The sequence below is a fragment of the Diplotaxodon limnothrissa genome, linkage group LG6, assembly GCF_057381915.1.
Source record: "Diplotaxodon limnothrissa isolate DT_005_m linkage group LG6, D_limnothrissa_male_GT1.1, whole genome shotgun sequence".
Taxonomy (NCBI): Eukaryota; Metazoa; Chordata; class Actinopteri; order Cichliformes; family Cichlidae; genus Diplotaxodon; species Diplotaxodon limnothrissa.
In genome coordinates, this window is record NC_140601.1 from 24,744,004 (window position 1) to 24,768,866 (window position 24,863).

The 24,863-nt window shown below is 40.9% G+C and overlaps 3 protein-coding genes across 6 annotated transcripts in view; 2 read left to right on the forward strand and 1 right to left on the reverse strand.

Annotated features, from left to right (window-relative positions):
* Window positions 1-801: 801 nt before the first annotated feature.
* Window positions 802-1,332, reverse strand: LOC146630626 (C-X-C motif chemokine 10-like). The gene is made up of 3 exons (XM_085355992.1): window positions 1,284-1,332; window positions 979-1,096; window positions 802-892 (listed from the first exon to the last, which is right to left on the reverse strand). Exons 1-3 carry the CDS (start codon window positions 1,330-1,332, stop codon window positions 802-804), a joined length of 258 nt encoding a protein of 85 aa, XP_085212118.1.
* A 10,523-nt stretch (window positions 1,333-11,855) lies between these two features.
* On the forward strand, window positions 11,856-12,954 carry LOC146630627 (permeability factor 2-like). 2 transcript variants are annotated; one of them, XM_085355993.1, is made up of 4 exons: window positions 11,856-12,081; window positions 12,215-12,332; window positions 12,461-12,547; window positions 12,687-12,954. In XM_085355993.1, the coding sequence occupies exons 1-4, from the start codon at window positions 12,015-12,017 to the stop codon at window positions 12,694-12,696; spliced, it is 282 nt and encodes a 93-aa protein (XP_085212119.1). In that variant the 5' UTR covers window positions 11,856-12,014; the 3' UTR covers window positions 12,697-12,954. The 2 variants fall into 2 exon arrangements, with proteins under 2 accessions (XP_085212119.1, XP_085212120.1); XM_085355994.1 differs by lacking the exon at window positions 12,687-12,954 and having other exon boundaries at window positions 12,461-12,551.
* A 5,912-nt stretch (window positions 12,955-18,866) lies between these two features.
* camk2d2 (calcium/calmodulin-dependent protein kinase (CaM kinase) II delta 2) overlaps window positions 18,867-24,863 on the forward strand; it is a 42,916-nt gene continuing 36,919 nt past the window's right edge. For all 3 annotated transcript variants that reach the window (XM_085357009.1, XM_085357008.1, XM_085357010.1), the window contains exons 1-2: window positions 18,867-19,246; window positions 22,195-22,289. In XM_085357009.1, coding sequence (XP_085213135.1) covers window positions 19,185-19,246; window positions 22,195-22,289 — 157 coding nt within the window. In that variant the 5' untranslated portion in view covers window positions 18,867-19,184. The remainder of the gene's footprint in view (window positions 19,247-22,194; window positions 22,290-24,863) is intronic.

Sequence of the window (24,863 nt, forward strand, 5' to 3'; positions counted from 1 at the left end):
TCATTAACGATTAACTGTTTTCCTGGTATCGTGAATATCTTCCTGTAATTGTATATGTTAAGGGGAAGTGGGTGCTTTTAATTCCTTTTGTAAGAAATTGAACCTTTTCCTGATCCATGACTAAGCATGCAAACACAATAGCCACACAAGGTTTCCAGTTCACCCTAATGTAAAAAATGAAGGTGGGGTTGTGTTAAAATATGTTTCTCAGTCATTGCAGACATCTTGCTCTCCCTGCTTATCCGGATTCTGAAAAAAGTAATATGCTTCTTGTTTAAATAAGGTTTTATATGCACTGGTATCTACTAACTCCCCCTCCCTTTCCAAACGCCTTCGATGCTTGTTTCCTGCGGGGGAAGACGGCGGGTATGCGTGCCGCGCTGAAATGGTAGCGCTGTGTAGGACGACTGCTGTGTTCCTTCGGATTACCCCCCACCCCCCTATCCACCCCTGTGGCCAGTCACGTGCTCTAATGTTGTGATGTGGACATTAATGTGCTCTCTGTGCAGAGGAGTTTTTTTTGTTTCCTGTTCTCATGCTGTCCTCCCATAGGTGCCCAGCGTGAGAAGAGGTCTCTTTTCTTCCTCTTGTACTTTTTCCCATTGTTGTGTAATTTTTCAGTGTTTTCTCTGCAACGCTGCCGATCTCCGACTGTATTCCCATGTGATATCTTTGTTGTGTGTGTAAGTCGGGGGGGGGGGTACTATTCCTCTGCGGGGCAACCTGCATATGGCCAATAAAGCATTCATTCAATTCAATTCAATTCAATTCAACAGTTACCAAAGTACAGTAAAGTTACACTCACGTAATCTTTTTACTTTTAAGCACTTGTTTGACCCATGGAGCATTGGGGTCCAGACAAATCTTTTGCCCCTCCTTCTTGAGAGTAGCACTGCAGGATCGAAGACAGATACGAGACGGCAGATATATGCATATGGTTCAAGTGTTTTATGAGGGCAAATCAATAGAAATACTTACATAATCTCAGTGCTTTTGCAGTAGGAGTTTGCAGGGTAAATCTCCACGGTGCTTATGAAACGTCCAATTGGCCTTTTCTCCTTAAAGAGGCATTGGCATCTAGGACTGATACCTGAGGCTTTTAGATAAGTTAGAGAATGATTTTAGTGTCTGGAGACAAACAAGGTAAGGCAAGCATCTATTGCAGGTTAAAATTCACATGCACGTGACAAAAATGAAAATTCTGTTGCTGCCATTAGGTGTCAAATGCACATTTCTGAGCAATAAATGTTTTGTATTTTCATCAGTTGTTCAGCTATACTTACCTCCATGGATAGTCAGGAAAACCAGGAGTGCTACAACGATGGTAGACATTTCTTCTGCAACTGACTGTAAACTAAACTATCTAAGAGATACGATATATATCTGAAGAATATGATTAGTGAGTAGACTATCAGCTCAGCCCTCTTCTTTGAAAGATTGTGATGAAGTCTGCTCTGCAGACCCCCTTTCTCTCTTTGCTCCCTCTTTCCAATGAACTCTTTTTTCTCCCCCCCTCAATAAAAAAAAATGAGAGCACAGAATAAGAATCACATAAGAAATACATGCTGCAGCAGCAGGCTTTTGGCAAGGAAATACCTGGACTCTGTCCCAAGATAAGCACATCGCAAGAGAACTGATTTCCATGGAAAAAGGTTTTTTTTTCTTAAACCTCTTAAAGCCTTGTGCCAGTAAATGGTACTAACAAGTTATCTGGAATATGGATATCTGTGCCAAACCAAAGACTTTGTATTTGTCTTTCTTGTCTTTGTATAATTTGTGTTGCATATATGCATAAATAAACATAGATCATAACAGTTTCCCTCTATAAACATAAATAAAACTAGCACAAACCTGTTAATATTCAGCCAGATATATGTGTGAAGGCTTTGCAGATACCAACTTTTCAAACAGAAGGTGCTTATGACAAGCCAGCAGGCTTGCCCTGGCATGACATTAAAGTCAGAGGGATGCGATTTCACATGTGAAATTGTACTTCGGGACCATCCCCCAACAGATATCCAAGATTAAAGTATTCATTGTTTATGGGTGAGAGGTTGTACAATTCTTTATTTGTTAAACATCCTGACGTTTTTCAGACTATCCAGGGGATGTTTACATTTGAGTCTCAATGGAGGCAAGTTATATTGTAAAACTTCATCCCATCAGCTTGCAGAACGCAAACAATGAACAATTGGCCAACAGCAAGGAAATGATTCAGTCCTTGTTTTCCCAGTTCAGGTTTTTAAGTCTTACCATGAACCTCATGGTAATTTGGGGCTTTTAATGATTTCTTTGAACTGTTATTTTTTCAGGGTGGAATGCTTTGGACGCCATATATCTTTAATTACTTTAAAATTCCAGAATTGGGTGTATAGGATTTTAGATTTTTTTTCTTTGGGGGGGGAGAGGGGGGGGGGGGGGGGTTCTCTAATCCACACAGGCTCAAATATATACATACACCCCCACTAATAATTGGTTAAATTTTTCCAAGTTGCACCTTACCAGGTGCTTTTGTGTCCAAGTTTTAAACTATCTGGGTTTTGATTTGAGGTGAAGAATCTTGGAGGTAGTCTTTCTCCTTTATTACTTCATCTAGTTTGTTGTACCAGCTTTAAGCCTTGGTGGTTCCTGGGGTGTTTCTGAACATGCTAACTAATCATCTCTTGTATTCTTCCAGACTTTGAAAAAGTGATGACATATCAGAATAACTTGTACTTATGCACTACTGTTTGAACTGATGATGGAGAGATCTGCAGTTGTTGGCTCCAAGAGACCTTCCCAACTTATCCTTTTCCGGTTTTATTCAGTTCTTTTTACTTTCCCAATGTTGTGTTGGTCAACCAAATAGGTCCTGTCAAACAAATCCATTTTTAATGCTGGCAAACAGAAACTACAAGTCGCATTTAATCATAATCACTAGTTAATAGGCATTGTCCTTGTCAATTTGAAAGACACTGTTGCACTTTCAGCGCCACTTATTAAAATATTTAAGTGAGTGTATGTATATGTTTGATCCTGAATAATTCTGACTCTGTGTGGACTGGAGAAAATCAGAAAATAAATTCAAACTTGTTCAATCAAAAATTTTTTAGTAATTAAATATGTACACTGTACAATCACTCCACGCTGGAAAAAGAACAGTTCAAAGAAATCCTTGTTGCCATGACATTCATGTCCATGATGCGTGTATATACACACACTGTATATACTGTGTGTATATATCTTTGAGTCTATGAACAGGAAATAGATTTCCTGCATGTTGTCTTGACTTCTTTCCAAAATATTTCATCTTTCTACATTGCTTTAACAGTGAAAAGGTGCAATGTCAGCATCTATGCATTTAATATACATGTCTACTATACTGATAAAATAACAGTTTAACTTTTTACTGTATTACACATTTTCAGCATAAATGGAAATACAGTGTTGACAGTAAAAACAGTCTGCACAATTCTAAAGAACTTAAAAGTCAATATTTGGTTTAGGTAAGGTAAACCTTTATTCTTCACACGACCTCAACTTGCTTAGGCAAGCTTCCTTGCTATTTCTTTTCGTTAATGAAATGACTACAGGCTTCTTGAAGGACATTCAAAGCTCTTCTTTGGATGTTAGCTGCCTTCTTTAAAAGTCTCTGTCAAGGTAATCCCACACTGCTTAAATCATGTTGAAGTCTGGCTTTTCAACCCATGACAGATTATGTTCCATTGTGTGTTTTCTATTCAGTGCCTTTTGTGCATCAATAATGTTTTGACAGTGACGGTGATCACTGACACAGCAATCAGATGAGTTCCAGATGTTAGTGAATGATGGTTTATAATCTGATGTTACTTTTTTGCATTCATAATTAAATGAATTTTGACAAGATTCCCAAACCATGACAAATCTTTCAGCAAGTTTTAGCAGTGGCTGTTGACACTCACTTCACAAGACCTGTTGCCACTGAGTTTGAGTCCGTTCTTGTTTATTTTGGCAGAGCATATTAGCCTTTTCTTCCCGGTTCCCCTCCTTAAAAATGGCTTTTTAACTGCCACACTCCCACTGAAACAATTTCTGATGAGACCTCAGGGAATAGAAGGGACAGATATATCTTGCATTCCCTTTGTCTTTTTTTTTTTTTCGTGATTTCTTCCTCTATTTCTTTAGGGCATGGCTTTCAGTTACTGTTTATCTGCAGTAGATATGTGTAGTTTTTTTAGACCTGGCATGTTTTGTCCTCCACTTAACAAATTTCCTTAATTTTTTGGTGACACTATCAGCACACTCTAACAGCACACTGAGATATGCCCCAAACCAACTAAAGTCACAGAGCAGGGTCAGTGGATGCTTAGGTGCATAGTACATGATGAGAGAGTTTGGCGTATGTTACGTTTCGGTGTTGTCAGTGTGTTGTTTTTGGCGTGACTGTTATGTGTTTCCTGTTTTACTTTGAAAGTCTGTGTTATCTTAGTGTTTTCAGTTTACGTTTCCCTGTCTCGTCAGGTCTAATTTGCCCCAGCTGTGTTTCCCTCCTGTGGTCCATTCCCTGATTGCTCCTTCTAGGTATTTAAACCCTGTGTTTCAGTGTGTCATGGTCGCGATCTCCCCCGTGTTGTAAATAGTTTGGTGTTTTGTTGTAAATAAATAGTCTGTTGTAAATAGCTGTGAATGGGTTTGTTAATATTTTCGTTTGAGACACCTTCGTTTTGGGATTTTGGTGGAGAGCTTTAGTTTTTTTCTCGTGTGTCTTTTTCTTATTTTTATTTTCATACGTTGCACGCCGGTTGCCTAGGCCGGGGTGTAACATATGGGGGCTCGTCCGGGATTGCCTTCGCTGGGGGGGTCCGAGGACCGCCCCAGCCTTTGTCGTCTGCTGGAGGGTCCGTGGGACCGCTCCAGCCTTCATTCGCCTTCGCTGGTGGGTCCGAGGGACCGCTCCAGTCTTCATCTGCCTTCGCTGGAGGGTCCGAGGGACCGCTCCAGCCTTCGTCGTCTGCTGGAGGGTCAGTGGGACCGCTCCAGCCTTCATCAGCTTCGTCCGTCTTCGCTGGAGGGTCCGTTGGAGGGACCGCTTCAGCCTTCGTTTGTCTTCGCTGGAGGGTCCGAGGCACCGCTCCAGCCTTTGTCTGCCTTCGCTGGAGGGTCCGAGGCACCGCTTCAGCCTTCGTTTGTCTTCGCTGGAGGGTCCGAGGCACCGCTCCAGCCTTCGTCTGCCTTCGCTGGAGGGTCCGAGGCACCGCTCCAGCCTTCGTCTGCCTTCGCTGGAGGGTCCGTGGGACCGCTCCAGCCTTCGTTTGTCTTCGCTGGAGGGTCCGTGGGACCGCTCCAGACTTCATCCGTCTTCGCTGGAGGGTCCGAGGCACCGCTCCAGCCTTCGTCTGCCTTCGCTGGAGGGTCCGAGGGACCGCTCCAGCCTTCGTCGTCTGCTGGAGGGTCCGGGGGACCGCTCCAGCCTTCGTCGTCTGCTGGAGGGTCCGTGGGACCGCTCCAGCCTTCATCCGCCTTCGCTGGAGGGTCCGTGGGACCGCTCCAGCCTTCGTCGTCTGCTGGAGGGTCCGTGGGACCGCTCAAGCCTTCATCGGCTTCGTCTGTCTGGATCAAACTTTTCACTTGGTGTTAAATGTTTGATTTTTGGGTGGGGGGAACTGTTACGTTTCGGTGTTGTTTGATCGGAGGGTGGTCACCTACATCTATGTCATGTTCGAGGACAGTAGTGCGAGACGGAGTGTCAGCGAACAGAGATGGGTAATTATTGATCAGAGAACACACATCGGTCTGGGCAGCCTCATCTAAATGTTTTAGGTGAGATTTCAAATTATCCATTATTTCAGAGTTTCTGAGTCGGGAGCAACCCTCAGCACAAACGAAAGCTAAGCCATCACTTTCTGGGCTATACTGAGACGGGGATGCTGGCACAACTACCGACACGGCAGACAGCGCAGCGGGGGATGAGGAGGAGTTTACACCTGCATCACGAACAAAATAAGGCTTCATCAGATTAACATGACACACACGACGCTTTCTCCTACGGTCTGGGGTACCTATAACATAATCTGTGTCACTCAGTTTCTCTTGGACAGTATAGGGCCCACAGAACTTTGCCTGGAGAGAGGATCCAGGAACGGGTAGGAGAGTCAACACTTTGTCACCCACTTCAAATTTTCTCTGCACGGACTTTTTGTCGAATTTCCTTTTCATTTTTTCCTGAGACGCGGAAAGAGCCTCGCGTGCAATTTCGCATGCTTTATGCAGACGCTCCCTAAAACAACTTACGTAATCTAATACGTTCTGCTCGGGGGTAGCTGTGTCGGACAGATATCTCTCTTTAAGCAGCCGCAGGGGACCACGCACTGTGTGTCCAAACACCAGCTCTGCGGGACTGAAACCCGTGGACTCCTGCACACTCTCCCTCACCGCTAGAAGGAGAAGTGGCAGACCTTCGTCCCACTCTCTTCCTGACTCGAGGCAGAACTTCCTCATCATGGCTTTTAAAGTCTGGTGGAAACGCTCAAGCGCACCCTGTGATTCGGGGTGATATGCACTGGATTTTTGATGCTTGATGGATAGCGATTTTAAGACCTGAGCGAATATCTTGGACATGAAGTTAGACCCTTGGTCTGTTTGAACTGATTTAGGCAAACCGAAAAGGGAGAAAAAGTTTACTAATGCTCTGACAATGGCTTTGACTTTGATAGTGCGTAACGGAATAGCCTCGGGGAAGCGTGTGGCGGCGCACATTAAAGTCAAAAGGTACTGATGTCCTGACTTGGTTTTTGGAAGCGGACCTACACAATCGATGATTATGTGCTCAAATGGTTCGCCTAAGGCTGGGATTGGATGCAATGGAGCAGGAGGAATAACCTGGTTGGGTTTTCCGCTGACCTGGCAAACGTGGCAAGAGCGGCAATATTTGGTCACATCAGTCTTCAAACCTGGCCAGAAAAAGTGACGCAGAATACGAAGGTAGGTTTTCCTAATTCCTAAATGTCCAGAGAAACTGTCATGTGCTAGGCTGAGTACTTGGTGTCGGAAATTTTGCGGTACAACTGCTTGTTGAAATACGTTCCAGCCAAGATCACTAGAGGAGGGAGGATGCCATTTGCGCATTAACACATCATTTTCAATGCTGTAGACACGGGGATTCTGATCGCTTGAATTTGCGGCATACGTTGCACGCCGGTTGCCTAGGCCGGGGTGTAACATATGGGGGCTCGTCCGGGATTGCCTTCGCTGGGGGGGTCCGAGGACCGCCCCAGCCTTTGTCGTCTGCTGGAGGGTCCGTGGGACCGCTCCAGCCTTCATTCGCCTTCGCTGGAGGGTCCGAGGGACCGCTCCAGTCTTCATCTGCCTTCGCTGGAGGGTCCGAGGGACCGCTCCAGCCTTCGTCGTCTGCTGGAGGGTCAGTGGGACCGCTCCAGCCTTCATCAGCTTCGTCCGTCTTCGCTGGAGGGTAAAAGAAGTTGACTTGCCTGCACAGAGTCCTGACCTCAACCTGACTGAACACCTTTTGGATGAATTAAAGAGTGGGAGCCAGGCCTTCTCCTCCAACTTCCTTGTCTGACCTCACAAACGCACTTGTGGAACGATGGTCAAAAATTTTCATAAACACAAATAAATTAAACCTTGTGGAATTAAAAATGGGATGCCTCTCAAGTTCATATGTGTGTGAAGGCAGATGAGTGAATAGTTTTGGCAATATACATTTAGTGAATGTGGAGGTGATTGGAGTTGTTTTAATGTTTGAAAATATCTATTTTTTATTATATACTTCACTTAGAATGTGGTAATCTGTAAATGAAAACACACAATTGGTGGGAAAATCAGTGAGCTACATAAAGTTGAAGGTTTACAGACGTTCCTACTATTCATTCTGAGGAAACATGACCATATATGTCATTTTTAAGCACAGTTCATCCCACCCCAGTTGTTGTCAAATCTCAATGAATGTGCCTGCTACCAGCATGCACCAGCATGGCAGCAAGTACTGTAATTCAAGTAGATAGTGAGATGATTCACAAGGACGCAAAAACTGGAATGCTTGCATAAAAGTTAGTAGAGTTTATTCTCACCTCTTAGATACCTACACTAAATGGCACTGCAGTTTCATCCAATATTTGTTTTGTCATTTCAAACCTGGCCATTGTGAGTTGACAGTGTGAGTCATCTTTTAACAATAATTCCAAAATAGGTGTTAAAAATAGTTCATCACTTTCATTATCCACCTAAAATGGTCTGATTTCATTTATTCCATTTAGGGGAATTTCTTTGCTTCAACTTCTAGCTTTAGGTTCAAGATGGGCCAACATGAGGTTGTGGAAGTTTTGTTTTGTGAAACATGCGGTTAGGAAAAAATTTTGTTATACTTCCTCTTAATTAAAAGTCTAGTTCCTGTATTTTGTGTGTGTGTGTGTGTGTGTACATGTTTAAACATCTTTGTGATGGCAGAAAATTAAAGCATTATGCCAATGAGATGTCCTCACTAATATACGAAAGTACGCTCCTTAAAATAGGTTTTGCTTTGCAAAATGAAATCTTGCATATAACAGTAGAAATATTTTTTTTCTTTGTTGTGTGCAGGAAATATGAAATACTTTAAATGCACAGAACTCAAACTCAAGCAATAGACAGTGTTTGGTCACTCATATATGTATAAATATTTCTTTAGGGGAATTTCATGGAGCCAGATGATGTAAACTGTCATTTGATTTCTAACATTTGCTGGTGGTCACATGCCGGATATCATCTTTTCTTCACATGTCTCACTACATATGTTAGTTTTAATTTCAGCATCGTAATGGTTAACTTAAAAACTTTCCGTTGAGGTCCATCACATGCTCTGTGTTTAACCATAACTGCTTTCCCTTTCTATATAGCGAAGGTGGGTGTGACTAGGGATGGGTATTGATAAGATTTTAACGATTCCGATTCCATTTTCGATTCTGTTTAACGATTCGATTCTTTATCGATTCTCTTATCGATTCTTTTTTTTTTTTTTTTTTTAAAAAGGAGAACACTAAGGTCGATTAGCTCAGAGCTTTGTTTTATATCTTCTTTTTGAACAAGATAGAAATTTAGGAGTAACATGGCCTTACAAACCCAACAGTAAGATCTTAAGAGATCCACAGCCTACGGCTCTTCAATGGGGTGTCACAGGGTCCCCAGGAAAAAAAATTGTAAATGTAAAATAATAAAATAAATATTCTTGTGAGACATATCACATATTGACGGGGTCGGGTTATGTTAAAAAGTATAAATTGTTATACTTTGTTCATTGGTTCAAAGGTACCCCACACTTCTTTTTTTGTTTGCTTGTTTGTTCTGGTGTATTTTTCATTTGAACTGTTACTCTGCCAGAGTACTCATATTTACAAGATGGCATTGAACGCCCCATTGGTGTATCAGGAAAACTATTTTGTACGTATGTTCCTTGAAGGGGATTGAAGTCGTTCTTTTTTCCACCGCAGCGAAGGGCTAGGAGTAGGAGAGGAGCTGCTGTATGTTTTTGTTATCGAATCGATCTGATTGTGAAATAAAGCATATGCAGTGAGAAAGCAACTCCAGGAGTCATCCCTGCCTTAAAGCTGCAACATTCTTCTGTAGCAATAACAAAGTATAACATAAATTGTTCTGTGGCAATTACACAAGAATATCCAGTAATGTCCCTGCCCACAATTAAACACATTCACTTACCAAAAATCGGGGCATCTGCTGTGGCAAGCCTTTGACCACAAACTGAGTCACTGCTCGGTGACATTAGTCTATCCTGGCCTGAAAGGAGACGCTACCGGTAGACTGCAGCGAGAACTACCAGCGAGCGCCAGCCAGACTCTGTCTGTCTCTCTCATCATGGTCACCTACATGTACAGTAATGGCAGGTCTTGTAATAAGGCAGATTGCGCTAACATAATATGCACTGTTAGTTGATTATTTACCTGCCGCATTAACGGGAGAGGACGTGCAAACGTTACCGCTGCTGCTGGGTTGAGAGTCACGAGCGGAATTAAAAACACAACATTCATTTAAGGTCATCGCGTGTTTTGTGAGCAAATGCTTTTGCATATTCGTAGTGTTTCCTCCCTTAAATGAAATATCTACTTTGCAAGTTGCCCTGTTGTCATCGGTTCTCATAAAGTATAATCAAACTTTTGAGAGTTTGAGCCGCCGTGTTTCCTGCCAGGTAAATGACGCTCCGCAACGTGGTGACGTCATTCGGGGCGACTGGAATCGATAAGGGAATCGTTTGCAAAAACGGCAAACAATTCCAAGGAATTGAAACAGTGGGAACCGGTTCTCAACAAGAACCGGTTTTCGATACCCATCCCTAGGTGTGACCACAAAGGGACCATCGGTTAATAGGTTTATAGACCTTTGGTCATTGCATCCAATTTTTCCAAAAATCAATTTTAAAAAACAAAACAAAACAGAAAAAAAATTCATTACAACTAATATGGAAATATCTGTGCCTTTAAATGACAGACTTTTGCCCTCTGAAAGAAAAAAAATCTTTAGTCAGCATTAATTTGTTAAGTGAAGCAACAGTTAAAGTCTTTTTCTCTTGCTCAGACTTCCTTCTGCTTTGTGAGAATGATTGAATCGACGTCATGTCAGCAGACATGTTTGAGCTAGATGAGATTGCATCAGACTCAAGTCCAATAACAACTTTTGGCAGCTCACCCACTGTTGCTTCAGGAAATATCAATCGCATAAGTAATAAACTGACGATCGTGCCTTCCAAAATGACACCAATGTAATCTAGGGTGCATAAACGCCAAAGGTTCAGTGTCATCAGTTCTGGGAAAGGATTTTAAGATAAGATAAGATAAGATAGAACTTTATTAATCCCTCGGGTGGGTTCCTCTGGGAAATTCGACTTCCAAAAAAAGCACAGCAACGACCGAAGTTACAGTTACAGAACTGTTATATATATATATATATATATACACACACACACACACACACACACACACACACATATATAAATACAGAGACAAATATAAATAAAATATACAAAGGGGATAAATAGAATAAATAGGAATAAAAAATAAAAATACAAGTGAATTGCACATTTCAAGTATTGAGTCTATTGCACTGTTGACTATTTTCTGTCTCTTTTTAACATATATGCATTTTTTTTTTACTATAATGCATATATGGCATGTGTACATGATCAACATATTCACAGTATACCCACTGTTGAAATACAGCAGGTATTTAGCTTTTCTTCTTAAGGACTGAGTGAAATTAAGTTGGCAGTTAATTACTGAGGAGGCAATTACCATCTCATATGGAAAAGAAATGAAATTCTTTAAGAATAAAAAATACTGTAGCTCTTATAAGACTTGATGAGCGAATGTGATACTACATTTTACTTAGGAATTTAGCCACTTTTGCATTTTTCCCCATTTTCACTTTGTTTTCTATGAAAACTATGCAAATAGGTAACTTTCATGATGACTGAGTATGTGAGAGACATGCCAACAAACGGAGGCTAACATTCATCAACCAGTCATTCAAAAATTACATTCAGGTGTAAATTATATTATATCTGTGAATCAGTCACCACTTGGTCAATCTTTAAGCTTCGTGCAAGAGCTGGTGCAATACAGGAATGCAGACGTAGTTGGTTAATGAAAAAAAAAAAAAATCTGAAGCATTCCTGTGGCATCAGTCGATTATCACAGAGTTTTAGTCACAGTGTTTTTCCACAAAGGTGATATATGTGACAAATCTTGATAAATCAGACTATTAGAGCTCTCAGTGTGAATTCCCACACCGGGTCTGAAAGTCCACTCTTGCGCAATCTGCAAGAAGTGAGTCATTTTCAGTTGGCTTTAAAAGCTGAGCCTCTTCAGGGATAGAGTCAAACAGCAGAGCAGCTGAACTGAGAGAAGAGAGGGGACCGGGAGCTGAAAGAAAGACAAACAGACTAGAAGAAAAAACAAACAGCTGTTGTAGATTAGCGCTTCAGGCTTCATCAGCTTTCAGAAGAACATTGTTATTTTTCGTTGTTAGTTTTTACAGAATTTCTAAAAGGCAAAATGATAAGCAACAGAATCATTGTCAGCTCCATCGTGGTGCTTTTGACCCTGCTGGCCACCTGTGAAGGTATGTTTTTTTTTGTCATTTAATGGCTTAATTTAGCAGTAACAAGCAATTTTATTCATGCTATCCTTTTTCATTGCATTAAATGTTTTCAGCATGCACTTTGTGACCATGTGCAACTGCTTTCTTCTTACAGGCATGGGAGTGGAACTGCACTGCCGTTGCATTCAGACAGAAAGCAAACCTATTGGCCGCCACATCGAGAAGGTGGAGTTGATTCTTCCCAACTCCCACTGCGAGGAGACAGAGATCATGTAAGAGCCAAAGTCTTCTTTCCATCTCAGTAGTGATAATTTTGCTTGATTTTGTCACTGTGATTTGTTGGCTTCAACACGAGTTCTCTATCTAAACTTTAGTTTTTTTTCACTGATTTGTGTTGCAGTGCCACACTGAAAAGGACAGGTGAAGAGGTTTGCCTTAATCCTGAGGCCCCCTGGGTCAAGAAAGTGATCAACAAGATCATGTCCAGGTAAGATTTTACCTAAAAGTATGCCAACACAGCAGTCTTTCTTTTAATAGGAAATAGAAACTAAGAAATTATCAAACAATGTTAAAATCCACTTTTGACACACAAATTAATTCTTCTTTACTGTTTCTTGTCCAAGCAGCAGACCCTGAGCTGAAGAACTGAAGCGACACAAGAGATGTGCTTCATGAACGAGCTGTTTTTTAACCAACAAAAATCACTGAAATCACCGTGTTCCTTTCACGAGATGAATGTCATCATATGCAACTAGCAGTACCATCGCCTGAAAACCTGTTAAAAATGACAGAATTTTGATTGAAGTGTTTGTATCAAACACCTTATTTTTTTACTTCAGTATATGTATTCTCCATGTATTCTCCTGTCATGAAGACAGGGAGGCTACCTATTTCCCTGTGTGTATGTATTTATGTATTTATGATTATAAGTGCTTAATTTTTTTTCTGTATTTATGAAATAAAATGTCAAATAAAATGTCAAATTGAAATAGCTTGTTTGCCCTTTCTTACATTTTATATTGCAAAACTGACAATATCAATAATAGGAGCAGCCAGATATTGTAAATATTCTGTATGGAAAAACACCCATTCGATGATATAGTAACATATATGACATACATTACATATTTTAATAGATTGTTATTACTGATGCATATTGTGTCTAAGTAATTATTTACTGTTGTAACTAGTTATAGTGGACCTACATTAAGTAGTCCACTGATTCCCACTTATGGCATAATACATAATAATCAAGTAATTGGCTTTTTGTCAGACCATGACTAGTTTTTCCTCTTTGGTCCTAAAACTGTAATTTTAGAGGGAACATCTATTATTGATGAGAATGTCATGAGGCCATCTGTCATCTGAAATGTGACAAGGAGATCCACCGATACAATTTTTTTTTTGTTGGGGTCACAAGACAAAATTACCTCAAAAGTTAATTGACTTCACAGGTATATGTGTTATAATCTGCTTTTCAGGGCATGCTCACTTTTGCCAAACCACATTCTTGCTTTTATCTTTGCCTTTCTACTGAACACATGTCCTTGGATTTTTCTTCCTGTTGTTATTATCTCACTGACCCAGAAGTTCCCATTTTTCATCAGCCCCTCCTGGTTTCTAATCTCTGCTGGCCTGCATGGTAAATGGCCTGTATTTGTATAGCGCTTTATTAGTCCTTAAGGACCCCAAAGCACTTTACACATCCAGTCATCCACCCATTCACACACACTGGTGATGGCTACATTGTAGCCACAGCCACCCTGGGGCGCACTGACAGAGGCGAGGCTGCCGGACACTCGCGCCACTGGGCCCTCTGACCACCACCAGTAGGCAGCGGGTGAAGTGTCTTGCCCAAGGACACAACGACCGAGACTGGAAACCTTCCGATTACAAGGTGAACTCCCAACTCTTGAGCCATGATCGCCCCGTGCATAACACTTCCTAATCAGCCCTGATTTCTTATTTTATTTTATTTTTTAATTCAATTTTTAATCAAACAAAGTGCATATTTCCCATAGCCATGTAGCCAATTCCAAAGAAGTGAAGTTGATTCCAAGTGTTGAACTAACACGTGGTATTTTTCACTAGAATTCTCAATAAGAGCAAAACAGATGTGGATGGAAGTGAAGGGCCAATAACAGGCTGAAAAAAGGAAAAGGGGTGGCCAAATCAATACATTCTTTTAAAGAAGGAAAGTACTGGTCACCTCAGTGACACCAAAAGGCCTGAAACCTGGCAGAATACAAATAAAATGGATGCTTTTGGTTATTACATACAAAGCCAGAGAGACTAACAAAGAAGCTGCAGCTAAAAGTGGCTGCAGCAAAGGCCAGGCCTAGCAGAGCATCTCACGGAATGAAACAAAACATCTGGAGATATCCATCTGTTCTAGGCTTCAGGCAAAAAGAGACTGCAAAGAATTTCATTCGAAGCATTGAAAACAATCCGTATATTAGTTTTTCCAGTTTCAGTGTTGGGATAGGCTATCTCTTAGGAGATAGTACAATCCTTGGCTCCTTCATACTTTGTGTTAGCATATACTTTGGAAAGGTAGTGAATATGAGTTGGATAAGTGAGAAGGAATGGTTGAATCAAAATGTGAACATACATAATGAGTACTGTAAAATTTTAGTTTCATATATCAAATACTTTTCATGATTTTTTAAAGATAACAACCCACTTTCAGGTCTCTTTTTCAAACATTGAAATGTCAGGCTATGTTTGAACGCGATTATCTTAAAACTATTAAAGATAAAGGTCTAACATTTTCACTGATGTACAACAAAATTTTGAGTGCTCTACACCAACTCTGCATGGAAAGAAAACATATAAATAACAAGACAGCAAGAATATGTAAAAAAGAGGAATATATATACAAAACAAGAGGAAGCCACACAGCAGAAAGGCATTAGAGGATAGTTTACAAAGTACTTGAAAGTAGTGTAATGGACTCGGTCTGAGTCTGTGTGTGAGTGACCTGAGTGATGAGGGTTACTCAGATCATGGCTCAGATTAGTGAGTGGGTGGCCAGGGGTGGGGTGTGGGGGGATAGTCTTTCCTGACATTATGAGTGGTCCAAGGGAAGAAGCTGTTTGCCAGTGTTGAGGTTTGGGACCTGATTGACCTTAGGCGCCATCCAGAGGGCAGCAGGTCAAACAGCTGTTGCGTGGGATGCACGGGGTCACCTGTGATGACCCTGGTTTTCCTGAAACAGCAGCTTCTGGGAGGTGCAGCCAATGACTCTTTTGGGTAGCAGCAGCTTCTGGTCCAGGTTATTCTTCCTCAAGGCACAGAGGAAGTGCAAACGCTGCAGGGCTTTCTTTACCTGGTGTTCTGGGTCCAGATGAGGTTGGTGGAGATGTGAGTACCCAAAAAACTGAAGGTGGAACTTCCACCTGTTTGGTTCTTTGCCTTATCTAACTGAATTTAGACCTTTTGGTGTGTTTATTACCATCTCAATAAACACGCCAAAGATCTAAATTCAGTGAATTTCTGGATTTGTTTGCCTAGTTACCTCTGTGGTTAAATAAATCATTATATTGCATTAGCTCTGCCATCTTTCCCCCATGTACCGTCAAGGCTGCTAGCAGCTAGTAGCATGTTAGCAGCCCTATAAATAGCATCTGTGCAGAGTAAACACAGAAAGCTTCCTTCTGGTTAGTTGTATGATTTGTTTGTGTCTGTTTAATACTAGAAGGCTGTTGCTTATCTTAAATCACAGCATGTGCATCTATCAGGATTGTTTTTGCTACTTGATGCCCCCCATACTAAGACAGTGACTTCAGCAAATTCCACTTACAATATCTGAATCGAAGAGTGCAATCCTAGGATCAGCTGTGATACTGTGCAGAACCCTCTAGCTCTGTATGCCTATGCAGGGCTTGTGTGGGATGTAAATAGTAGAGATGGACCGATCCGATATTACGTATCGGTATCGGTCCGATACTGACCTAAATGACTGGATCGGATATCGGAGAAAAATAAAAAATGTAATCCGATCCATTAAATATCACGAAAGCACCTCACAAAACTTGCAACACGCCGTAACTCACCTCAGAACTTTAGCATGTCGGAGCAGTATGCATCACGTGATAGAGCGGCTGTGGCATGCGGGACCTGTCGGTGGTCTGGATAGCATGTGGAGCTTCGCTAGCAACCCGGCATTTCATCTCCGACAAAGTTATCCCCGAGAGAAGTAAAGCAAGTGTGTAAGTCCATCTCTGAATGTTTGTAAAGCATTCCTGCGTTAAGCTTAACGAGCGACTGCCTCTCGCTCTCCGGCTGCTACTTCAATCTGAAACTGCTTAATGATCAGCTGATCGGCTTTTCTGTCGTGAGTCCGTCTTTGCTTTTGGCCCACTTTGCACCAGAAAGAGGAAACCAGCGGCTGAACAACAGCAGCACGTTTAAGCTTGATAAGCTGTTGTTAGAATTTATTTAATATTACTTTCTACTCGAGGATCTTTTTCTACGTAGCTGACGCTGGTAACTGTGCAGGGGCGGATCTAGCAAAGTTTAGCCAGGGGGGCCGATAGGGCATTAACTGGGAAAAGGGGGCACAAAGACATACTTTTCTTTCTTATTCTCATTTAAAATGTCTAGCTTTTAATAAATAATTATCTGACACACAAAGTTTTAATTTTATGTAAAATGAATAGAAGTCAATTACTGTATATAGTGACTATTAAGTCTAATATATATACCCTAGTAAGCTATAGTACTTTTTCCTTTGGGAAGGTACCATCTGTGCAGTCTGCAATTTTGTTGAAGAAAGATGTTGAATCTATTTAATATTTCTTGAAAAATAATTGATTTCTGTGCATTTTTTTTCACACTGCATCAAATTAAGGTTGATTACGTCGATTAAGCATCATGAGGTGGCGCGTGAGGGGTGGTTCCCTATTTTTTATTTATTTATTTTTGTTGTTGCTGGGAGTTGGAACCCTATTAGTTAGGTTGCTTAATATTTACGCTAAGTACTCTTTAAAATACCAGAATTAGTATTTTAGTATTTAGTATTTATTTATTTATTGTCATTGTCAAGAACAATGAAATTGCGTTTGGGGCTTCCATACAACCCAAAAAAAAGAAGAAAATAATAAATACCCCTTAAAACCCAAGTGTACATATTTAACCCAGTGTGACTCCAATGCAATAAGACAATCCTTAGCAATAATGTTCGTAGAAATTCAGACAAAGACCTGAGAAACATGACAAAATACAACAATGCAACCCATTCAATATTATTGTACTGTGAGATATGATATCAGATATGATAGTTATCTATTTAAGAAAGAGGGGGGGGGGCAGGAGGGGGAAGAGAATAAAGATATGATGCACCAATGCAGACCAGTTCATTGCTATTAAGAAGTTGGATATGGTTATTGTCCGTGAGAGGGGGGGCAGAGAGTTCAGGAGCCTCACAGCCTGTGGATACAGGCTGTTGGCCAGTCTGGATGTTCTGGCCTGTATAGACCTGTACCTTCTCCCTGAGGGCAGCAGATGGAAAAGGTGGCGGGCAGGGTGATGTTGGTCCCGCAGGATACTGTGCACCCTCCTCAGACAGCGAGTGGGGAAGATATTACTGATCTCTGGCAGACTTGTTCCAATAATTCTGCCAGCTTCTTTCACCACCCGCTGGAGTGCTTGCTGATCGGCCTTGGTGCAGCTGGGGAACCACACTAGAAATAGGGAGGATGGTGTAGGTCTAAGTTTATTATCCACAGGCTGTGAGGCTCCTGAACTCTCTGCCCCCCTCTCACGGACAATAACCATATCCAACTTCTTAATAGCAATGAACTGGTCTGCATTGGTGCATCATATCTTTATTCTCTTCCCCCTCCTGCCCCCCCCCCCCCCCCCTCTTTCTTAAATAGATAACTATCATATCTGATATCATATCTCACAGTACAATAATATTGAATGGGTTGCATTGTTGTATTTTGTCATGTTTCTCAGGTCTTTGTCTGAATTTCTACGAACATTATTGCTAAGGATTGTCTTATTGCATTGGAGTCACACTGGGTTAAATATGTACACTTGGGTTTTAAGGGGTATTTATTATTTTCTTCTTTTTTTTGGGTTGTATGGAAGCCCCAAACGCAATTTCATTGTTCTTGACAATGACAATAAATAAATAAATACTAAATACTAAATTAGATTGATCAGTATTGCTGAACTATGAAATATTTTTTTTGTATACAGGTATAACAGAATAGCTTTAGTGTAGTTGTTGTTTTAAACTTGAGTATGAACTTGCAGACTTGCAAAATGCAGCAAGATATTTTAAAAAACAGTTTTGTTGATTAAAAAACACTATCGGATTCATATCGGTATCGGCAGATATCCAAATTTATGATATCGGTATCGGTATCGGACATAAAAAAGTGGTATCGTGCCATCTCTAGTAAATAGAAACAAAATGCCAACCAACCATCAGCTTCACTTTCCTATAATCTGCCAGCACTGTCACAACTGTTTTGCCACTGATGCTTCACAATTAATCATCAATAAATCAAGAATGTAAATAAAACAGAAGAAGGGATGATTCAGTTTCTAGCTTATGTATGACCTTACATTTCATTTGCGCGATTTTTTAATTTCAGAAAGGTTTTGCAGACACGCCAAAAATACTCATGCATCCAAATGCTGTTAATATTTACAACGTTACATTTATTAATGTTGTTATTTTTGTTTGCCAGTGGCTTGCGTGAGGATGCAGGCAAAGGGGCGGGACTGAGCGCACAGCCGGGGGTAGGTGCGGTAGTGCGGCGTACGATGCGTGCAGAAAGACAACACTTACAGCACAGGACACACAGGAGATAACCGACATACACACAAAATGCTGCGTCCACGAGCTGTAACAAGCCGCTGGATGTGAAGAAAATAAAGGACCGGCTGACGATAACGCCTCCAGATTGAGTACGCTCTAGCAGGCTGCGTTTCTGCCGCAGAAATCATTCCACTAAAGCTCTTGTCGATGCGCTTTAGCTCTGCATGAGTCCCTTCGTTTGGTTTGCAGGTTCAGAACAAAACCGGGCGGTGCTGACTGTGTGTGGTATATACAGTTTGTGAGTGCACCTTATCCGCGTCTCCGCACAGTCCTTGGCACCTCCTTCAGGATGGCGTTAACGATCTGCACGAGATTCACTGACGAATATCAGCTGTTCGAGGAGCTGGGGAAGTAAGGAAACGCGTTCTTCTTCCTTTTTGTTTCAATCATCTGGCATCATCCCTTTTGAAATGTCAGCTTGTTATGTAATAGGCCGCCTTGGTTTAGGGACGCGGATTTCAGGCTGAGTGTGTTTTTGTGAGTGTGCTTGTGCGCGCTGCTGATAAGTGCGGCGATGAAGCCTGATGCAGAGGGGTAAAACACTCTGATGTATATCATGCAGGCCTGTGCGATGGGATCCTATTTGTTTTAATCCAACATCTGAAGCCCTGCTTACGTTTTGTGCTTACGAAAGAAGACGCGTATGGAGCGTGTCGTCATCTGCCTCTATCCTGTGCAGTCTTTGATGCCTCGACCTTAGAGGTTCCACAGCAGGGCGAGGACCTTTTTTTTTCTTTGAAAAGCGAAACCAGGGAAAGATGCATTACTGTGGGTGAAAGCCTGAGATTTGCTAAAACACCCCTCCCTTTCTGCCTCGACCCCCCCATTCCAAAGCCCTCCTCCTCCTCCTCCTCCTCCTCCTCTTCCCTCGTGACAGAAATACACACTCAGTAATGCGACAGCAGACCATGTAGGCGAGATGGAGATGACACACTCCACAGCCAAGCAACCGAACCGTGATCACTCTTAGACCCAGGCAGGGAATTCCTCACCATTGAGAGAGAGCGAGAGGTGTGAAAGAAAGATCCACGTACCTGCATACCTGTGCACACATATGTATATGTTTTTAAGGTGGCTGGCTTGGTTTATATGAAAATATATGTGTGTGTATGTTTGTGGTCATGCAGCTGACTGACCTGCAGTCTGGTCGGCACCCAGTAGTCAGTGTACACAGTTCAAGATGTCTGAAACCAGCGTTGAATTTTACTGACAGCAAAAACTGTATAAGAATGTCCTCCCAGTAGCTCTCACCGAGTATTTTTACTGGAAGAGTTGATCACTGAAAGGAAACCTGGATTTCAAGTCTCCACCGAAGCCACAGCTCCCTTCAATTATGATCCTCTGCAGTATTCATCTTACACCATCTGGCATTAATAATGCACCCGTATTGCTTTCATATTACCATTTAACTCACTGATACTTTAAGCACAGTTTCACCCACACAGGCATTAGACATCTCTCTACTGTCTGTTTACAATACAATGATAGCGTTCCATTAGACAAGTTAGTAAAGGGAATATGGCAAAAAAACCCCACAACAACTCAGATTTGGCTGTTAAAGGACCACACGTGCCTGTCACAGTTTATCTATTGGACTGCATAAAAAAAAAAAAAGTATGTATATCCCCTTCCTGTTCAAGCATCTTTTGCTGTGTAAGCCATCACAGAAAGGATTTAAGTTTGCTTTAATGTCTGTTAGTTTTAAGCTGCATATAAAGTATAACAGTCTGTTATTTTACACCCATGAATTGGATTTACATCGATTTTCAGGTAAAGAAAAAAAAATTTAATATAAAAAATGGTGACGTCATTTGCAAAAAAGTGCGTTGTGATTGGGATGATTGGAATGATACATATAAACATTTCAGTTCAATAACAAAAATACATTTTAAATCAAAAGCACTGTCCTGTCATTGATGGTAGAAGTCTTATATCCGTTTACTATCTTCTGTGAACTTCAGTGACATAGAAACTCCTATCTGAGCATTTCTTCACCAAGACAATTTTCATCTTTGTTAAGCATTTTTACATAGTTACACAATAAGATGGTCCATACCAGAGACCAACAGTATATTACATTTATATTTGGAACTATATATTTTGAAGAACCCAAAATATCATGGGAAAGTGTTCAGTGTTTAACCCAGAACCGCATTTCTGCTATTGCCTTTTATTTTCTCTGAATTTAGTAACTGCAGGCAGTTTCACTCTGCAGCTACTGTATATTTTGTCCCGCAGGACTGTATAGATGCACTTGACATATGCGTGCAATAGTGCCACGCGACTTAACCATACTGGACAGTCAACTAAAATTCTTATGTAACATGTCATGCTATGATCATTTCCTTCAACAAATCCCTATAAATTAGAGGTAAGCTTTAGTGGCAGGCTGCGCTCTCAAGAGGATGTTAGATAACATGTTTATGGTACACATCACTATATACTCAACAGCCAGTCATTAAACACACCAAAGACAAGAGTCAGCTCTTTCTTGTAAAACTGATTTCATCAAATCACATGATGTACAATTAGTACTAAATTAAGTGAAAGGCCAGAGTTCTTTTGAGATAATGGCTATTCTCAGCATCATCTTGGCAATACTTACTTACTTCTTACTGACTCTTACTGACGTCTCTGATGTTATATGGAATTAGACAGGAGGTTTGGTACGAAGGAGAACATTTTATTGTTAAGAAAAAGCATAGATAGACAGAGAAAAAGCTTGAGTAGCAAAGCCGCAGGCATGGCTGCAGTGCTGAGCAGATCTGAGGCAGGTGGACCACTCCTTGGCTGCATTTACAGATGAGAGATGCAGCACTCTGCTCCTCTCCTTCAAATATAGCTGACCTAGTTTTTTGATCTTCATACATGTGCCTGAAACTCCAGAGCAGCACGTGACTGAAACAAAAGAAGGCTAGTTGGCATGTCTGCAGGTGCTAACGGGTGTGACGGTTTAGGGAATGTGTACTGCAGGTGTGGTGTGTGAGAGTGAGTTACTGCTGCACCTAGACTTAGTACTACTAACTAATTTACATTGAAATTTCACTATTGTTTAATTAACTTAACTATAACGTCAGCTGGATTTTTAATAAAGCAAGATTATTTTAGTCAGATATATTTGCAGCCTTTTTCAGGGTATCTGGCTGACATTCATAGGCTCACTCAAGCTAGTCTTTTAAAATTAAGCTCAATTTTTCTGAACTTGTTTTGTTGTATGTTGACTGGTATGGATTATATCTCTTATTTTTACCTGTTGAGAATAAAAACCCTAAGTATTTTTGTGTGCATGTCCATTTTAGGGGCGCCTTCTCTGTGGTCAGGAGGTGCGTAAAGATCTCATCTGGTCAGGAGTATGCTGCCAAAATCATCAACACTAAGAAGCTATCTGCCAGAGGTAGGAACCACAAACATTTTCAAGCACATACAACAACACAAGCTGAAACATTCCCTGAGTGTTACTGACCTATGAGCTGAGCATTGCTCACTCTGAAACAGGCTTTAGGACACATGTTTGTGTGCATCTGATTAAACTCAGTGAGTGACTGACAGACAGTCACACAGAAGGGAAGAGACTCATCTGCATTTTGGATAGTTATGTTTTCTATGTTTGTAGAAAAAAACAACTGAATACGTGTCAAGTGATGTGTCATGCTGTAATTGTTCTGTTGCACTTTTTGTGATGTACAGTTCTCCCTCCTTTTATGGCTTTCATATTTGTCCTCTAGTTTCTATGCAAATGTTTGTCCCATACAACCTTGTGTGTACGTATGTGCGTCCGTGTGAGTGTGTTCCTTATTGATTCAGGGCTCTGGCTGGTCTTGTTGTCCCAGGGGCAGATCTCTTGTGAAGCCGACCCAGTTCTTTCATATCCATCACTGTAATTGTAGCTGCTGGCCTGGTTGCCTCAGGCTTGGGATGCAAACATACACGCTCACAAACGTATGCATGCGCAGCCACATATGTGACCCAGGAGCCATTAAGAGTCTATCTGTGATTACTATCCAGTGATGTGTTGTGCTTTTACAGTTCCATTTCTTCAGCCAATAGATTTTGTTGCAGTGTGCTTGTTTGTGATAATCAGTGACTGCTGTCTACTACAGAAAATGTCAGATTTATGTATATGTGAACCATTCTTTCCAAACTACAATTTAGTTTGCAATAATTTACTTGAAATTAAACTGACTGGAGTGCACATGTTATATTTGTGTATATTTTGACTGTGATGAATCAAATGTGTGGTCTGTTGCTTAGGACCACCCCTAAGTAAATCAGAAGAGGCACTAAGTTTTGATTGGTTGTTGAAGGATAAAAGCAACTCACTGGAAGTAAACTGCTTGTTGGACACACTTTGGAGCTGACAGCTAGTTACTTTCAGACTTTCCAGATACGGTTGCCTAGGTGCCCCAATGATGTATTTACTGTCATGTGATATGCCAATCAGTGATATCCTGCACTCTCATTGGGGGCTGCCTCAAATTTAAGATAGATGTATCTTGGTGTCTACCCATAACACATATAAACCTGTGTAAACAGTTTTCTGATTTAACCTCTGTAAACACTTTTGTAAATCTTGGTCATACTGTGTTTCAAAATGCAGGATTATCTGTAGTATGGTCACTGGCAGATGACTTATGTAGTAAGTCCCGCTCTTGCTTGTTACATCTAGTTTTCTTAAGCTAAGATGGTGACAGTGAAAACACTCATCTCAAGATTTCAAAACGGGACTAAAGAAACCAGTGGACCAGTGACACCATGGTAACTTTCATTCTGTCTGTGTCACCATATCCATATCACTTACTAAGCAAGCAAGGGAAGTAGCAGTTGTCTAATGAAATCTTAAAAAGGACATGTTTATATATTTATTTTGAGTTCTTTTTTATTTTCATGCCCATTTGCATCTGTCCTCTCTATTACTGCCATCTTGTGGCCACAGTTTGCTATTGTCTCTGGAAGCAGGATTAAGCCCACTTCACTACAATGCTACTAAAATCTGTACAGGGCCAGTGTTTTGAAGACATGGTCTTGTTCTGTTAACAATAGCCTGAGATCGTCAGTTAAGGGCCCAGCAGCTTTTTCTGGTTGCTTGCGCCTACAGAATCAGAACAAGTACAAGTTTTCCTTACATAACCACCTTTGCAAACATGCAAGGTGTAAGGAGTTATAGTGTAGTGTGAAAAAAGTTTTTCATAACTTCTTTTGCAGAAAGCCTTGATAATGGACAGAGGACATCAGCTGTTGCCATCTCTGGTTTAATAAAACAAGTTTAACAAATTAAGAACCCAGCAGCTCTTTCAGAATAACATGTATGTGAACTCACAGGGTTGACAGAATAAACTTTAATCAGCTGTTTTGCATTTTTAATTAATATTTTGAATCCCTCAGTAGATATTGACAGTTTACCATGTCAGACAATGCAGACACCTGTCATTTAAAAAATAAATATATATTTGATATACTGTGTTCCTGAGCTCATTAAAAAACGTTTATTTGAAGATTTGTGGTCCTTATTCACAACCACACTACAAAAATGTGATTTTATATACTATGAATCATTACATTAGATTAAATAGAGAATGAAGTATTGAAAATGAGCTGAGACTTAACCATCTGCAAAAATAATATTGTTCCATAAAACGCGATGGGGAACAATTTCTGGGGAATATGCGCTTTTTCTTTTGGTTGTTTGTTGATTGTATGACAATAATTGTGTTTTATGTCTCGTGAGGTGTTTAGTGTTTGCTACTACCTTTTACTAAAGGAATAGTTCTATAACATTTGCCCGCAAGTCAAACCACTTGTCATCGTTAGCTAATAGTAAATACTTTGATGATGACTACAGAAGTTATATTTTACACTTCTTCGACCAGGAAGGCGTACGGAAAGGTGCAGGATGTTGTTGGTTTACATAAAGGCAGGTAGCAGACAGGCAACACAAAACAGTATTGACACATAATTTTTAATGACAGTT

What these genes read in the sequence shown, in the direction of transcription:
- LOC146630626 (XM_085355992.1), bottom strand. Translation starts at nt 1,332, where the DNA reads ATGTCTACCATCGTTGTAGCACTCCTGGTTTTCCTGACTATCCATGGA. An exon ending in TTTCCTGACTATCCATGGAG is followed by an intron (nt 1,097 to 1,283) that starts GTAAGTATAGCT and finishes CTTATCTAAAAG; the next exon opens with CCTCAGGTATCAGTCCTAGA. An exon ending in TGCAAAAGCACTGAGATTAT is followed by an intron (nt 893 to 978) that starts GTAAGTATTTCT and finishes TCGATCCTGCAG; the next exon opens with TGCTACTCTCAAGAAGGAGG.
- LOC146630627 (XM_085355993.1), top strand. Translation starts at nt 12,015, where the DNA reads ATGATAAGCAACAGAATCATTGTCAGCTCCATCGTGGTGCTTTTGACC. An exon ending in CCTGCTGGCCACCTGTGAAG is followed by an intron (nt 12,082 to 12,214) that starts GTATGTTTTTTT and finishes TTCTTCTTACAG; the next exon opens with GCATGGGAGTGGAACTGCAC. An exon ending in TGCGAGGAGACAGAGATCAT is followed by an intron (nt 12,333 to 12,460) that starts GTAAGAGCCAAA and finishes TTTGTGTTGCAG; the next exon opens with TGCCACACTGAAAAGGACAG.